The 17,468-nt window shown below is 27.4% G+C and overlaps 1 protein-coding gene across 1 annotated transcript; it reads left to right on the top strand.

Moving 5' to 3' along the window:
* The first annotated feature begins 4,055 nt into the window (after positions 1–4,055).
* LOC107491208 (BAG family molecular chaperone regulator 3) lies at positions 4,056–6,506 on the top strand. Its single transcript, XM_016112003.3, has 5 exons — positions 4,056–4,349; positions 4,493–4,991; positions 5,133–5,389; positions 5,506–5,652; positions 5,748–6,506. The coding sequence occupies exons 2-5, from the start codon at positions 4,760–4,762 to the stop codon at positions 6,156–6,158; spliced, it is 1,047 nt and encodes a 348-aa protein (XP_015967489.1). The 5' UTR covers positions 4,056–4,349; positions 4,493–4,759; the 3' UTR covers positions 6,159–6,506.
* The last annotated feature ends 10,962 nt before the right edge of the window (positions 6,507–17,468 follow it).

The raw sequence follows: 17,468 nt of genomic DNA, 5'->3' as shown, positions 1-17,468 counted from the left end.
AATAATTTTTAAAAAATATAATTAAATAACTATGTAAAATAATTTATATTATAAATCCATCAAAATCAAACTTTTATTATTATATAAAACCCTCGTTTCTACGTCAATACACGAAATTAGAGAGAGATACATACCCTAATGACCAATGCTGGTTAGTTATTAGCATACAGGACTAAACAACGTGCGTAAGTCAAATAAACTCCTAAGTTAATTAATTAGAAAACGAAAGAGGAGTTCCTATGATCATAACTCTCTAACCAACTAATTTAAGTAGATTTTGAACTTGTATAATGTGTATTATATATATAAAGCTATGTACGTACTTAATTAATGGCTTAATTACTTGCAAGTTTGAGTCTATTTTGAACTTTTTTCACAACCCAAAGTTATTAATCTAGCCAGTTTATTATTTAATAATTAATATTAAGGAATCAATTAAGTTGTCCAAAAGCTTTGGATTAACATTTTTATATCAAACTATACAGTATACAACAACATGTGAAACCCTAATATAATTTTTGAAGAGAAAGAGAGTAGAAAGGGAAAAGCATATAGAATCTCTTCGATGTAATGTCAATTGGTCACACGCAAGATTATATGCTTCTTGTTCCTATTCTTTACACCAATTTTATTTGCATTAAAAGAAATTAAAGTGGAGTACTACTATTGCACTTCATGACGAAGCTAGCTAGTTATTATTATTAGTCCATACATCAATTATATCATAATAAGATGGATGAAAATGAAGACAAATTCTATTAGTAGTTGAGATAATGAAAGTACTAAAAACAACCAAAATTTTTGTGAAGGATAAATGGATATCTTAATTATCTGTCTCTTAGTGGAATTAAATAATAATAAACTAGCCAACCAAATGGGACTATTGCCATGAATTGTCATAATTCGTGAAAATAAATTATTAGAGATATAATTATTTATATTATTTTTTTTGTTATCTTAATTTAAAAAAAAATAATATTATAATATAATATTAAAATTTTATGTTTAAAAAATTTAAAATTCAATCATTGACAAATTTAAAAAATAAAAAATAATATAAAACAAATAAAAAATAAAAAAATTAAAATTTTACCCAAATGATAGAAACCAAATAAAATATCTGACATCTTTCTTCGTGATTCATTAAAGTAGAAGAACTATCTACAAATGTTGATATTATAAAAGTTATATGTTTTCCTTTTTGAATATTAGCCTTCCTCTTAAAAAGTGCATCATCAACTCTTTGATTTTTTATGACTATTTTATATAAAAATTTGAATATATATCCAGTAAAATATGTAAAAAAGAAATTAGAAGAACAAATATTAAAATTTATAATATTTATTGAATTCTTTTTATCAATTTATACGCATACAATAATATCAATACTTATTGAATATTCTAATATTTTTTATCATATAAAAAATTAAATTAAATAAACAGTAAAATATAAAATAATATTAAATTAAATAAATAAAAATACTTAATTTTTTATATTTAAACTCAAAGGTAAATGGAGTGTTGCTTATTGAATAGAGAGCTGCGAAATGCGAATACACTCAATTCATTCCAAATTCAATATATTTTCAATGTTTAAAACTAAAAATTATTGTGCAATAAAAGCAAGAGATGAAGATTAAACTTTGGTATTTTAAGTCATAATAAAATATTTGAGCCAACTGAACTATTTTTTATTTTTTAAAAAAGTATTACTACTTTTTTTAATAAAAGTTTGGGGGGGTCATGGCCACCCCTTATCTGAACTAAACTCCACCACTGCTGACATCTATTTCTATATATCTGATCTATTTGTTGTCTAGTTAACATCATTATTAAATTAATTTATTCATGTGTCTAATAGTATTATAGTAATATATATCATATATATATGTGAAGTTAATCAAGATAGTAAATACTTTGTTTTTAAATATAATAAATAGTCTTATATCTAATAAATTTTAAAAATACTAAAAAAATTACAAACTAATTGAAATATTAGATATAAATATATAAATTAATAAAAATAATTTAAAGTGTTATAATATTACTTAGACTCAACCATGCACGTTTTAACCTAACTAATTTATTCATTTTAATATGATTCATATATAGAAAAAACATAAACGAACATATATAAATTATATTTGAATTTTAACTTAGGATTTCTTTAATTGATAATATATAGGTTGACTATAATCTTACAGTAAATTGTTTAGTTTCAGATGGGATATAGTGCATGCACTGGTTGCACATAAATGGATGAAAAAGCAAAGTTTTTATTCTTAATTTATACATTTTATATTGCATACATCAAAAAATAGAAAAGAAAGAAACCAGCACGTGTATATGTTCTAATTAATAAAAAAGAAATACCAAAAGAAATGTAATAAATTAATAATAAAAATCCTGCAAGGGTTCAATGTTCAATTGAATGTTCAACTTTACTCATAAGTCATAAGCAAGCAATAAAAGGGGTAAAAAAAAAAGGTTTTGAAAAATTAACCTCAGTTGGTGATTTTAGAAGCACACGTGTGACCAATAAGAAACTTTGGCGGTTTAACACTTCACTGTTCAACTACTTCCTCATCAAAATAACCACCAAAGACAACCCTATTATAAGACGACACGTGTCCATGGTACCTATAATTAGATATGATTAGCCTACTCTAAATACCCTAACTGCCCCTACAGTGGCACGTGCCCATTGTTATGATGAATCAAAAGCTCAAAAACTCTCAAACATGCTTCAGTTTACTCTGTCGGATTTTTAACAATTTTCTGAAGCTTTGGAATTGGCGGCTTTCTCCTTTGATTCTCTTTACTCTTGGCGACCCAACATTTTTTCTTTCATTTATTTTTTTTCTCTTCAAAGCGTTCACGTTGATTATGAAATTATGAACTAAATTCTCAAAATAAAATATTTTAATATCTTAATTAATTATTAAATATTCATATTTCTTTACGTTTTTTTTGTTTTTTTTTAATGATCTTTTTCATTATTATCAAACTCTTATTTTCTATTCATTATTTTGTGCAAGAATTACTGCTTTCTTTTTTTTATCTTTTTTTTAGATGTAATTCTATTCAAATCAAGAAGGAATTTATGATAGACTATTTCGATTATTTTTTCGAATTTTATTTGGACGACAAAAATAATATATTATATATAATATTTGAATAACACCTATAATTAAGTTAATCCAACTCCATGTCAATTGAAGTACATGCTAGTTAACTTTTAATTATGAGGATTAGGAGAAAATTATAAATAGTAAAGAGATCAGAGATGTAGAATTTTACTGTGTCTATCATCAATTTATTAGGCAGTAGTGTTAAAATAGAAAAGGAACTAATAATAAGCTTATTTTTTATTTTCATAAAAAATATTATAAAATTTAAGCTTAGAAAAGGGAAAAACATGAACTATATATAGATATTTTTCTAAATTAAAAAAAAATTTGTATGTTAATAATGTAATAAGATAATAAATTTAAGTCTCGGATAAAAAAAGTTAAAAACTTGGAAGAAAACTTACTTTTAATTTCAATTTGGCCAGTTGACATGTTTACTGTTTAGGTTTGGTCTTATAAATTTTTTACTTTTTAAAATTATGATAGTTATATTTAGTAAATTAAAATAAAAATGACTTACAATAAGTTATAGAATCTGTAAAAGAGTACAAGTAAATAGATACATTTATTAATCAATAAACTAATTTTAAAATATCTTTACAAATAATTCTAAAAATACTCATATTAAACACAAATAGATAATCTTTTTTAATATATCAAATACAAAATAATTTGTATTTTTTAAAATTACAAACAGCTTTGAAAAAAATTTGACCGAACCAACCATTACTTTCATTAGATGTTCCATAAGAATAACAAAAACAAAAAGAATAATTGATCCCGTTAAATTACACGATATTCCAAGTGCAATCATTTAAAAAAAAAAGTAAAATTATATGAATTAAATAATTGAATGTTAGTATATATAAGAAGGTCACAAGGTGCCAGCATACTTAGCTGGCCACTCGTTTTTTTATTCAACAACATTTTTCTTTCTTTTTTTTTTCTTCAATTTTTTTCTTTCCTCTCTCTCTCTCTCTCCCTTCAATTTCTCCAGAAAGAATCAATTCCTTCTCATTGCAATTGTTTTCAACTTGCCATTGATTTTGCTCCTTCATAAGGAGGAGGGAAAAAAAAATCACAGCTTGTTCTCTCTCTCCCTCTCTCTCTCTTATGTTCTTAGTTCATATTATGGTGGAAAATTCCTATGACTCTGAAGTTTGATGAACCACATTTTTGTGTGTAAAGATCTTTGCTTTGAGCTTCAGTGATTAATGGGTTGGTGCTGTTCTTCCTTATAAGCCATTCATAACTGAAAAAAGAATAAAAAATCTGCAACTTTATCTTTGTTCTCTCTCTATATATTGAAGTTGAAACTTTTTGTTGTTTTTTTGTGTCTTTATCTCTCTCTTTCGCTGTAGGCGTGTTTGTCGGAGTTGGACTTTGGTGGAATGCTGGGGTCAAAGTTGGGTTCTGAGACATGTTCTATCATCTCTTTGCTGTGAATTGTGTCGCTGAGTTATATAATTTGTGTCACGGGTTCTGAACTGTGAACTGAAGAAGAATCTCACTTCTTCTTCTCTGAGATCTAAAAAGAACAGCAGCAATAACCTTATCTTGCTTTGTTTCTTGTTTTGTTTGGATTCACTGATTAAGCAGACACAAAAAAAGAGAGAATAGTGAGAAAGATGATGAGGATGAGGAATGGTGAGAGTAACAGCAACAAGACAAATGGATTAATGGTGAGCAATGGTGGTGAGGCTGGTTCTAAGGAGTGGGAGATGAGGCCAGGTGGAATGCTTGTTCAGATGCGAACTGCTGACTCGGATCGGAACTCAGTTCCTCCACCGACAATTAGAGTTAGAGTCAAGTACAATTCAATTTACCATGAAGTCAACATTAATTCTCAAGCTACATTTGGTAACTCTCTTTATCATTCTCTATTTCCTTCAATAAGTATCTGTTATTTTGAATTTTGATAGTACAATTGTTACCAAATACATTGATCTATAAACTAGTTTTGAAAATTCATTGTGTGTTTTTTGTTGGTGGTGGTGGCAGGGGAATTGAAGAAAATGCTTTCAGGGTCAACTGGTTTACATCACCAAGATCAGAAGCTGTTTTATAAGGACAAGGAGAGGGATTCAAAGGCTTTCCTTGACATGGTTGGGGTGAAGGACAAGTCAAAAATGGTGTTGAAGGAGGACCCTATTAGCCAAGAGAAGAGGTTCTTGGAGCTGAGGAAGAATGCTAAGATGGAGAAAGCTGCAAAATCTATCTCTGAAATCAGCTTGGATGTAGATAGGCTTGCAGGAAGGGTATGTGCTTTTCTTTCATTATTCTTATTCTTATTGTGATGTGTTGGATTGGAAATGTATTAAATGCTTTGAGTAGCTGTGAAACTGATTATTATTAGTGTTTTGGAATTGATTAGGTGTCTGCTTTTGAAACAATAATCAACAAAGGTGGGAAAGTTGCTGAAACAGATGTTAGTGGTCTTATTGAGTTATTGATGAATCAATTGCTCAAATTGGATGGTATTACAGCTGATGGGGATGTCAAATTGCAAAGAAAAATGCAGGTACACATTTGATATCATATATACATCAACCATGCTATGCTACGTGGACACCAAAATCAGTCATCCGGTGCCTTAAAACATTTTTCATTTTGTAGGTGAAAAGAGTTCAAAAGTATGTTGAGACTTTGGACATGCTCAAAGTTAAGAATTCAGTGCCAAACAGCAATGGAGATCATGGTCCTCCTCCTAAGCATTCAAATGGTCAAAGACTTGCACCAATTCAAGAGCAACCACAGCAACAAACACATTCAAATGGGAATCATATGTTAATACCAATTGATGAGGAGGAACAAGAAGCAACACCAAGGAACACAAATGGCCACTTTCAGAAGCAACAACATGAAAATCAATCAACAAGGCATTCTTCTACCTCAGGAGTAGTAGTCACCACTCAATGGGAGACATTTGATTCTGCCCCTCCATTGATCCCTGTGCCATCATCAACCTCAGTGACCAATAACAATAATTCAGGTCACCAAAAGTTCAATTGGGATATCTTCAACTAAAAAAAGTAAAAATTCAAAAAAGAAAAGTTACCATAGCACCACTAGTTTGCAAAATTGTGTGCATGTGATTTGGGTTTGCCTCTTCCACTATTGGAGTATTGTTATATTGTTACCTACTTACATTCTTTTCTGTATTTAGATTTGTTTAGCAACCCCTCTCTATAATCATGTCATTTACTTCAGAAAATAAAATGGGGTTGCTATTGATAGTGATTAATTAATTACCATAAGGAAAAAAAAATTGTTCCCACTCTGTGATTTTGGTGTTCATCACCTAATTCATTCACCAAATGTATTGGTCTATTTTTGATGGATATATATAAATATTATCAATATGTGTATTTGTAACTTTATGGCATTGGACAAATTTAGGATTATTCAACCATCAACATCCTAAGTTGTGCTTTTGCTTTCTTTCCATTCATCTCCATCTCAATTGGTTGAAGCATGTCCATCATTCTTCTGGGGCTATGCTCTATTTCTTGCTGAAGCAAGCAGCATTTATTAGCAAATGAAATAATAACAAAATTTTCAGTACCTTGCTTCTTGTGGGGGCTACAAAAAGTTATGCCAAATAATAATAATAAGAAATTGTTAGTATTATTTCATCTATAATAAAATAACTAACCCCTCCAATGATAAGAAGCCAAGTACAAAAAGCATGGAAGATGAAATCATAAGTTTGTAGTAGAAAATTAAAACCATACTGCATATAATAATAAATTAGTAATCCAATTAAATTTTTAAATCATGCTATATTAGCACAAGACATTCCTGATTTAGAAACCTTCCTTCTTTGGCCTCAAGCAAAGGGTATGAGTGAACAATAAGATTGTCATATTCTGCTAAGTTTTCTGTTATGCAATGCTATATGGTTATGATTATATAATGCCTATAATGATAAGCATAAGGTAGTAGAAGATATAGTAAGATTGGTACTAGAAAACATGTATACTATAAATCAGAGAGCAATGATGGTAACATAGATAATGTTGGAGAAAGCAATCCACCAAGGGTATGCCATCTGTTACTGATCATATATTTTTTGTAATAAAGTACATTCATTCATTCATAAGGCTCATAACTTTTTGAGGGCATCAATGTGCCTTGCCATTGAGGTTGGGTATGTTTGTTTATTTTGGTATGTAAAGTTGAGTTTGGTGATTGAATCAGTGAAACTTGCACAATAATTTATGCAACAAAGTTTCCCACGGAGGAGAGGGTTGAGTCATTACTACTAGTTTTGTTAACATTGTAGTTAGGGGTGAAAAAAAAAGGTCAGGCGATCTATCAAGAGTCTGTAAGTCTGGCATGACCTGCTATAAAATAGACACTTAGATTTTTATAAAAATCTTATTATGTTAATAGGTCAGGTTTAGGTTTACTAATTAATTTTATTAGCCTATCAGACTTTTAATACATAATTACATATATAAATAATTTTTTTATTATTAACAAAATTATGAAATATTTTAAATTTATTATATTTAATTATAAATAGTTTTATATATTTTAAATACTTTAAAATTTAAAATTTTTTATAAATATTAAATATGATATTTCATATAAATATATTTATTAATTTTTTTTAAATAATATTTATTTTTGTAAAGAAAATTTAGCAAGCCTTTTAACAAGTTTCAAGTTAGACCAGACTTAGTACTTTAAAAAAAACCTATAGCAAGCTACAGGCTATGTTCAAATCAATCAACTACATAATAAGTCAAGCCTATTAACCTGACCTGTTTCCACTCCTAATTGTAGTGAAAGTCTTTAGTTCTTTTTATTTATTTATTTATTTTCTCTTTCATCAATGGTAGGGAGGTTTTAACTATTACTTATTCTGGTAGCTTTTTTGAGACTTTTTATGGTTTCAATTCGTTTAATTGAATCAAATAATATCATATTGTTATATTAATAATTTTTTTACTAATTAGTACCCTATTAAAAATTTAAATACATATTCAATATATTAAAGTGTTAAATTTTTATTTTCTGAATACAAATTTGTTTTCGTGATACATAAATAGGATTAATGAGGTTAACCTTGTATATAGTAATACACAAGCAAATAATTTGTAATTCAAATATATGCAAAAAAAAAGTACTTTTCATAAATGTTATTTTGATTAAAAATTAATTTAAAGTGAAACTTTTTAGTCCAAATTTATAATAGAATAATATAGGGTATATTTTAGAAATAAAAGAGAGGAAGCATAATTATGATTATTTCTAAAGGAGGTTCAATTATTTCTTTCATGAACTTCTACTAAATACTAATGAATAATGATGATGAAGTGCATGGTTTTGTGAACAATTGTCGCTAACATGTCGCTTTCAGATTAATATTGGTATCTCATCTAAATACAAAGTTTTAATTATGAAAAATACCAAAAGAAATGAATGTATTGAAATTTGTTTTTATATTACATGATAACATACTTGTCCTATTTACTTTCTTTGTTCTTAATATTATATATATTTAGAATCATAACTTCTCAATTTATTCTTCTTAACTAGTTTCTAGCAAAATTCTTGAAATGAAAAAAAAAACCTGACATATAATTTAATTTGTTTGATCATATGACAGAAGAGCAGTGATAAGTGTGAAACCATCAATAATGGAAAGCGTGCAAAATGAACAGAATCAACCAAATATATTGAAGCCATTTCAATTCGTTTCAGCTACAAGTTGCGGTAATGTTATGTTATTTTCAAAGTTATGAAAAATCCACAAAAAAATTAGGAGCAAGTTCCGTTAATTTCTGAAAATGTTATTAATTATTGAGTTGGATGAATCTGAACCAAGTAGCTAAAGACAATTCTTATTAGGGGCATAGATACATGTATCCACTCACTTCTCTACATTTTATTCTTTATTCAATAGGAGAATAATTTCAACAATATTAAATATTTTTATGTTGCTATCATCATGAGATTCATAATTCAAGAGACAATAATACTTATTGATTTATAATTTTGTATATATTCATTATTGATTTTTATTTTTTAAATCTATTTTTAATTTTTTATCACATGAAAATCATAATTTAACAAAAAGAGATGGAACCAAGCATAGATGTGTGTAGCATTTTTTTTGGTCCTGAGACCCATGCCTTGTTATGGGTAATCAATCATGAGAGAAATGGGCTATCTCGGCCCAAATAAAAGCCCATTAATATTATCAAGAACAATATGTATTGTTTTATGCAAATGGTCCATAGATTTAACCTTAAATATTACCCACCCAACTTTAGTGTTTGGATAATACCCATTAATCTCACCTTATCCAAAAAACAAACCTCACCTGAAAAGAGGTTTTTGTTCGCAAAATAAATATGTTGAGAAAATGAACAACCAATAATGATGAGATTAAACCCAAATGAGTCTGAAACTCTGAATAGAAGGAGCACGACCAAAATCTGATTAGGCCCAAAAAGCATTATGAAAAGATGACTACAGTTTATTCTAATTCTCATTCCCATTTTAGCCCATAAAAAATATCACACAACAAATGATTGTGTATTAACGCACCCCCCAAGAATAAAATAAATGAATAAACTATAAATCTATTTGAGTTTCGAGTATAACTTTAGGGACCATTTTGAGGCTTAACTTTCTTTTCATTCTTAAAATTTGATAATTTTATGTTAAGTGAATTTTTTTAATTTTTTAATTGTGAATGACCATATTTAAAAAAAAATATATAAAAATCAAATTTTATTTTAAATTTTTGTGTGCACATTATAAATATTTATTCAAATATTGTCACAAAAATTTAGAATTGCTAAATACAAATTTTTTTTATCACTTATAAAAAATATTATATCTGTTGATTATTTTTATCATATTTTAAAATTATTTAAAGATTTTTTTATTGATAATATTTTTTAAAAATTTTTTTGTCAACACATGAATCTTGAGTACCAAATTAATAATTATAATGGTGATATATTTGTGTAAAATGTATAAGGAATTTAAGTTTATTAGAAAAAGAGAAGTAGTAGGATATTGCTTGCTTGATCATTAATTGCCAACAAATAGCACTTGGCATTTCCGAAAGTGAAAGGATCAAACATGTGCATTCCCTCTTAAAAAGTCTACATATGCATTTTGCCGCTGCTATTTCTGACATACATATATCCACTTGCATTTATTTGATTATTCTAAAGTCTCCAATTATATTATTATGCTCAATCTGGTGGCTAAACAAACTGCTTACCAATGTTGTTTTCATTTCCAATTATCATATTGTAATTTTATTTATTTATTTATTTATACTAAAAAAAATTTAGTTAAGTGATATATAAGTAGAAAAACCCGGTAATAAACGTTAGATACTTGCAACAAATGACAAAAATATATAAATAAATAAATTTCACCACATATTTATTATATATAATCTAAAATTAGAAAAGCAGAAATATATTGTCATGAACTCAAAATAATTTGTCCAAAAACTCAAACTAACAAAAAGTATGAATTATTATATTTCTAAATGTTTAAGCAAGAGTCTTTTTTTAGTATGAAGATGAATTCTCTTTTTTTCTCTTTCTATCTTATACTAATTTTTTTTTAGAATTAACAAATATAAAATTTTACATTTTATGATTATAAAAATTTTAATATCACGTCATAAAATTAATTATTTCTAGAATTCAAACTGATAAAAAATTGGGAAAGTTTTGGGACAGCAATTTTTTAAAAAGTTGGTCAGCATTTAATTATCAAAAGAAAATTGAATGATTTTATACCATTGGATTTAATCTCACACTATTAAAAATACTATTGATGGTTACAAAACACAAAAAAATTTTTTTGGTTGCCCACGGTATCTCCCAACATGACAGATCAAAGACTAATCCGTCGCGGATTTGAGCTCCATTTAAGGGTCTGTCGCTGGCCAATGAGTTGCTGCATGCACAAGGTGAGATTCGAACCCCAACAAAAGTTGCTGACCCTAACATTCCTCAAAAAAATATATAAATAATTATATTTCTACAAATATTATTCTATGTTCAAAACAATAACTTCACTATCTATTGATTTAGGTAGATGATGAAAGAAAATGATAAGATATATATGTGTAGTGGAAAGGGTGCATGCATTGCTTGGTGTCTACGAGGCAGTAAAATTGGTGAAGTTAACTTTCCATTTGTGGGAAGAGTCAGCAATAATAATAATATTCCTATTTTCTTTTCATCACTCGTCACAATCTGTGTGATGCCCTATTTTCTAATCAATAATTAGGCTTCACAATAATTTGCACAACTATTCTACTACAACATCATATATACTACTGATTTGCAATTCTCCGAAAATGAAATATCACAATCTACTGTGCAAAGTCCTTATCCAAAACCAATATCACTAACAAATCCATCATCATTTTCAAAACTCTTGTATTGTAATTAAAATAAATTATGTATTATATACAATCTAATTAATCTCAAAAATCTCAAGCTAATTTGATTTACTCTTATTTATTTAAAAAGATGTTAAGCCTTAGCGGTTTTAAAAAACCGTCGCTAAAGATTTAATCGCATTTTATTTTAGAGTAATTATCCAACCGTCGCTATCTGTTTGGCGGTAGTTAATAAAAACCATTGCTATTTGACTCTGAACTGCCGCAATCTATCAAAAATCTTGTAGTGATAGTAGCGTGTTTAGTTTAGCCGTTACAAATTAAAGTTCAAGATCATAGTTTAGGTAAACACTATTTGGGATTTGGAATAATACTAACCCTACACTATAGTAGGATTATTAGAGATATATTTGGTGCTGGTCACTTTGATATAATAGAATTATTTGATCCTAACTAGTGATATATTGATGGAGACTGCCATACTATATCTGCGGCTGCTATAGTTGTGCAAGTGGCATGGACCCTTTTCATTATTTTAATTCAGACATATACAAATGCATTTTAATTTTTAGTGTATATATCTGTTAGTTTTATGTCAAATTAAATAAGTCCAAAAATTTTGGATTTTAAATATTTAGTGAATGAGAAATTATAAAAAATTTGAGATAATTAGTTTTTTTTTTCAGCTATATATTATCTATTAATATAACGAGGATTAAAAAGGTTTTATTGCACAAATAATCATTCCTAAAATACTCTTTATCATATATATTAAAAAAACAAAGTTTATTATCTTGATAACTAACTTCACAACCGGTACTTATTATTAATACATTAATTTATTTAAAAGAGCTTGCTTCCCAACATTTTGAATTTGAAACTTCTTCAATATTAGAATACTCCTAAGTCCTAATTGAATCATTATAGCTATTTTTTTTCTTGGATATGAAGTAACTGGTAATGATGTTTTCTTTATTTAATGGTGGTTTTGAACCAAATGAATGGAGAGGTCAAAATAAACTTATTACTAGGTCTCACTTTACAGATGAAGTTTTTCAATGCATGGTTCAATGGTTTTTCATAGTATTTATGAAACAATGTTAAATTCTTTTAAATAAATAACAACAACAAAAAGATAACCATCCCATGTGTAGAGCAAATTAGAATGAAATTTAAGTTTATATTCACAGATAGGATAAGATATTATTATTATTAGTGCATAAGATTCCACTATTGATATCAATTCCTATCCAGTGCTATAAACAAATTGCACATAAAAACAGAATTCTTAATATTAAATCTTATTATCATGCCACCCCCAATCATGGTACTAACTGGGCTGATCATGACTAACTAGTGGATTCAAATTTGTATCCCATAATAATAATAATAATAATAATAATAATAATAATAATAATAATAATAATAATAATATACGAGTTTAATTTTGATATATTAATACAATTATGCAATCATATTTATTTTTTTGAATTATCACTTAAGCAGTAATCATAAAATATAGTTATTTCTGTTTTAATATGATATTATGTAATTTCAATATATGTAAAAATTAATTTATATTATCCCTGCATCAAAATTAAATTCATACTATATATAAAAGGTGAAAATTCAGGTGCAGTCGACTTCACGTGAAGTTGATACCTGAAAATTGTTAGATAATTTGACTGATTTGACTAATTTGACTAAATTTTTATCTAACGATTCTCAAATATCAACTTATGTGAAGTCGACTTTACCTGAGTTTTCACCGGTATAAAAGCTCCCAGCCGAAACACCAAATTAAAAGTTTCAATCATGTCGTAAAGAAAGTATAAAGCCGTGTGTTATAGATAGCTAATTATGTAAATAAAATAAAATACAATAAAATAGCTGGTCACAAATTTCAAAGGTGCACTGCACTAGCAGCAAAGGTTTCACATGTAAGCCATTCACGAACTCCATTTGTGTGTGTCACTTTCAGTAGTAACACATAACCAAGTTGACACGGAATCATGGATTATTACCAAAAATAAAGGAAAAACAAAGAATTTTCTTTGGATGCTCAATTTTTATTTTTGTATTATATCATGATTCATTTTACTATTGTTTTTTATACTATATTAAAGTAGGTATAAATGTACGAACGAAGAAGTAATGAAAGAAAAAAGCAAACTAGATCTTGAACCTTTTTCGTTCTCGAGGAGCCATTGATTGTTGACCAAATAATAATAAGTTTGGTTAATTCAAAGTGTATAAATTTGCGTAGGCAAAATTTGTCTGCAAGGGGGGAGCCACTACCTATGTTGTTGCCACTAACCCCGTAATGGGGTCACTTTTCCTCAAGATTAATAGTTACATGATTACGAAAATCATGACAATGATGTATATATAGTTCATGCATCATAACTTTATCTACTAGATATATATATAGTGAGACGCCAACGAAGATAATAGTGATCCTTATTCATACAGATATATTATTCTATTTCAAAGGCTTATATTCATTTCAATTTTCCTTTGTTGTATGTATCTTCTGCCATTCTTTTAGTTGTATATTCGTGATTAATTTTTTTATTTAATTTGTCTTATATTTATTTTTTTTAGTTTAATAAAGATTAAATTTTAGAATTTTAGGTCATAAAATTATTTTTTTTAAAATTTAAGTTGATAAAAAAATACGATGAATGGTTATATTTTTAATAATATTAATAGTTAAAATTATTAGAGTAATTCTCAACTATCAATTTTACATGTAAAATTTTTATTTAATTATATATTAATAAAAAACTACATAATTTATTATTTTTGTTTAGGTTAGCTTTCCCTTGTTTAATATGTCTATTATATATTAATAGATATGTTAAAATAAATGCACCCTTCTTTTCGCAAAATTTTTATTGTATTTGATATATTTTTTGTACTCAAATTTGTAGAGTATCTAAGAAGATAACGTAAAAAATATTTCCCAACCCATGTTGATAATTCTAATGTGTGTATATATATATATATGTACAAACGAGACATAGACATCTACATATAAGTCAGTCTTGCACAAAGTTCTATTTTTTTAAAATAGTGCAAATTAAATTATGTGCTTAAAGTATAAACAAAGATTTCTCCTATGAAATGATGAGAGGGTTGATAAATTTAACCATACATGATGAAGGATTAGATACTTTTTGAGGCAGAATGCATTGGGGGTATTATTAGTGGTCCAACCCCCACTGAGAGCGACCATATTACAGGTTTGTAGGAATATGCTTTGTGGCACAAATAGGGATTGGTGTTTAAAGATAATTTAGATTATGTTCATGCTTGTTTTGTTAAGAGTGAACTAATTAAGTAACTTATTAGGGTTTAGGGTGGCGCGGTTCCATGCATCTTTTAACCCTTGATTTGTCACTATAACCTTTTACAATAATGCATGATGAGAAATTTCAACCTCAATAATAATAATATCCCCATATCTCTCTTAGGCTTTTAGTTTTAGGTGCCTATAGCACTAGCATGCATGTGCCATAGTTCTTAAGAAATTCAAACTCTTAATTCCACGGAGCAAGATTGTTTTTTCTACGATGAATTTATGATATGCTTAGATAATATAATTTCGTCGGTAAGTCTATTAGCTTGCATTGCATTGCGTGATTGTCGTATTTTTGTTTTATATACTTTGCACCTTCATGGAACAAACCTACAAAACACTTCCTATATATATAAAAGGCTAAAAGAACTACGTATTGAACTATATCGATGAAATAATAAACTAGATTTTATGGTTGATTAGGTTTTGGTTGAACGGAGGTCGTCAAGTCATAATTTTAATTATAACTTATTCAAGCATTATGGCTGCTTTATTTGACATTTTGAGTCAATTTTTTTTTCTTTGAGGATTTTAGCTAGTGCGCCATATATTTAGTGAAAGTGTTGATGCTTTTACTTTTATTATTTTGATTTTAATTATGTAACTCAACTTAATTTAAATTTTTGAAATAAATAATATCATGTTATGGTATTATAATTTACACGGCCTAAGAATTTTAGCATAAAACAAATGTAAATATACTACAAGATTACCGATAGATAGTGGCAGTTTTCATCCGTCACAAAATATTTGGTGACAGAATATCAACCACTTCAATAAAGCGTGGCGCAAAATTATTAGCTCCAGTTTTCACAAATTGCTGGATAGCCATACAAAATTCTGGCTTTAAATTCAACATCTACCTAACAGCTTAATCTTTTGATGCTATCAATTTTGCTAGAGAGCGATGATTTTTTATAACGGCTATTAAATCCTGTATGTTTAAGCTTTATTTACTGAGATGAAAAATAACATATGCTACCAAGTCCACTTTATTTAGTAGCGATTTTGTATCAACCGCCACTACATAGAAGTGTAACCACCGTTGATGTGGCAGGAGTACAAAACCACATTGATTTAACAGTAGGTTTTTATTTTATTTAGTAGTAGTTTAAGGTTTTTATTTAACAGTAGTTTAACCTTTTTTATTAAGGTTTTTTATCCTTAATATTTTATTAAAACTTTAATCAAATTTGATAGAATTTAATTATATTGTATTGAGTAATTAGAAAACTTGTTAATTGTTATAATTGGGAGTAACATTCACAAAACCTATTATTTATAGCACCAAGTTGTTTTAATCTTTTTTTTTTTGAATATGTTACAAATATTAGTTATAACCCAATTTAAAAGACATTCTCTACTTTGTTATGAAAAAAAGCTGCATTGAAATATTAATTGGTTCTGTCTATTTACTTGTTTGTATTCATTGTCTTTACTATTTTAAATTAATAATTTGAATGCATTCTTTTCATATTGGATGTGATTTTAGTTTAGTTTAATCATTCTTTTAGTTATATTGAAGCTTTAAATGTAAGATATTTTTCATTTTTAATATTTCTGTAAATTCATTTCTCTAATAAGTATATAACCACTTTAGTTTGGTTAAAGGTTTGAAAATATGTCTAAGAAATCTCAGTATATATGTATTTTCGATACCGACACTGATGCCAAAACTCAGCATATCAATACTCAGTCGTTTGAAAAAAATATATCATTCTATCTATTACGTATTGAAATACAGCTAGTTCCATTAACTTCGAATGATGTCGATGAAGCTCCCGCACGTCGTACAGAGACTGAACATATTGTCGAGATTTTCCAAATATTTTCGGAGGATGAAGATTATATGATCCCGAGGCCGATGAGGTTGAATCATAGAATGATCACGTTGATGACTTATTTGCCGAAGTAGAAGTTGTAGGCCATAACAATCCAAACGGTCAAAAGGATATAAATTATTGGAATGTTGATATTGTTGGTAAAATTTTTTCCTCCTATCTTGAATATTTTATTATAATTGGATCACTTTAGTATTCTATTTAATTTTTGGGTAACGAATATGACACAAAATCTTGTTATTTCTTTCTTAGAGGATGGCGTCACTAAAAGGATGAATTTGAGTATCAAAGAGACTATAACACTTCCTCCTGGTAGAGAGATTATAATGGAATTTAATACAGAATTACAATTGATCGGCCAAACAGCTGGCTTATTAACTAAATTTTTAAGAATTTTGGATGCTGACTTTTAACATTTTTCCATTAATGAAGATAGTTGGAAGAAAATAAAAATTGTTCAAAAGGAAGATACATATGACATAGTTAAGATATGATTTTAGTTTTGATAGCTTTTTATGTTATTTAAAATATGATCTATATGTCCTTGTTTTTTCTTATTTTCATATTCATTGCATTATATCTCAAATTTGTAGTGGATATTTTAATATGAGAAATATGACAACAAAAAAATAAAGTGGATAATTATTCAAAAAATAGGAAAAATCTAGAAGAAAACAAAAAATAACTTATTTCATAAGTTGTACGATGAGAGAAAGAATTTAGAAGAAAATGCTAAGCGTAAA

Source organism: Arachis duranensis, chromosome 5 (assembly GCF_000817695.3).
Source record: "Arachis duranensis cultivar V14167 chromosome 5, aradu.V14167.gnm2.J7QH, whole genome shotgun sequence".
Classification (NCBI taxonomy): domain Eukaryota; kingdom Viridiplantae; phylum Streptophyta; class Magnoliopsida; order Fabales; family Fabaceae; genus Arachis; species Arachis duranensis.
Note: the sequence above shows the minus strand (reverse complement) of the source record. Positions and strands in the feature narration are given on the sequence as shown.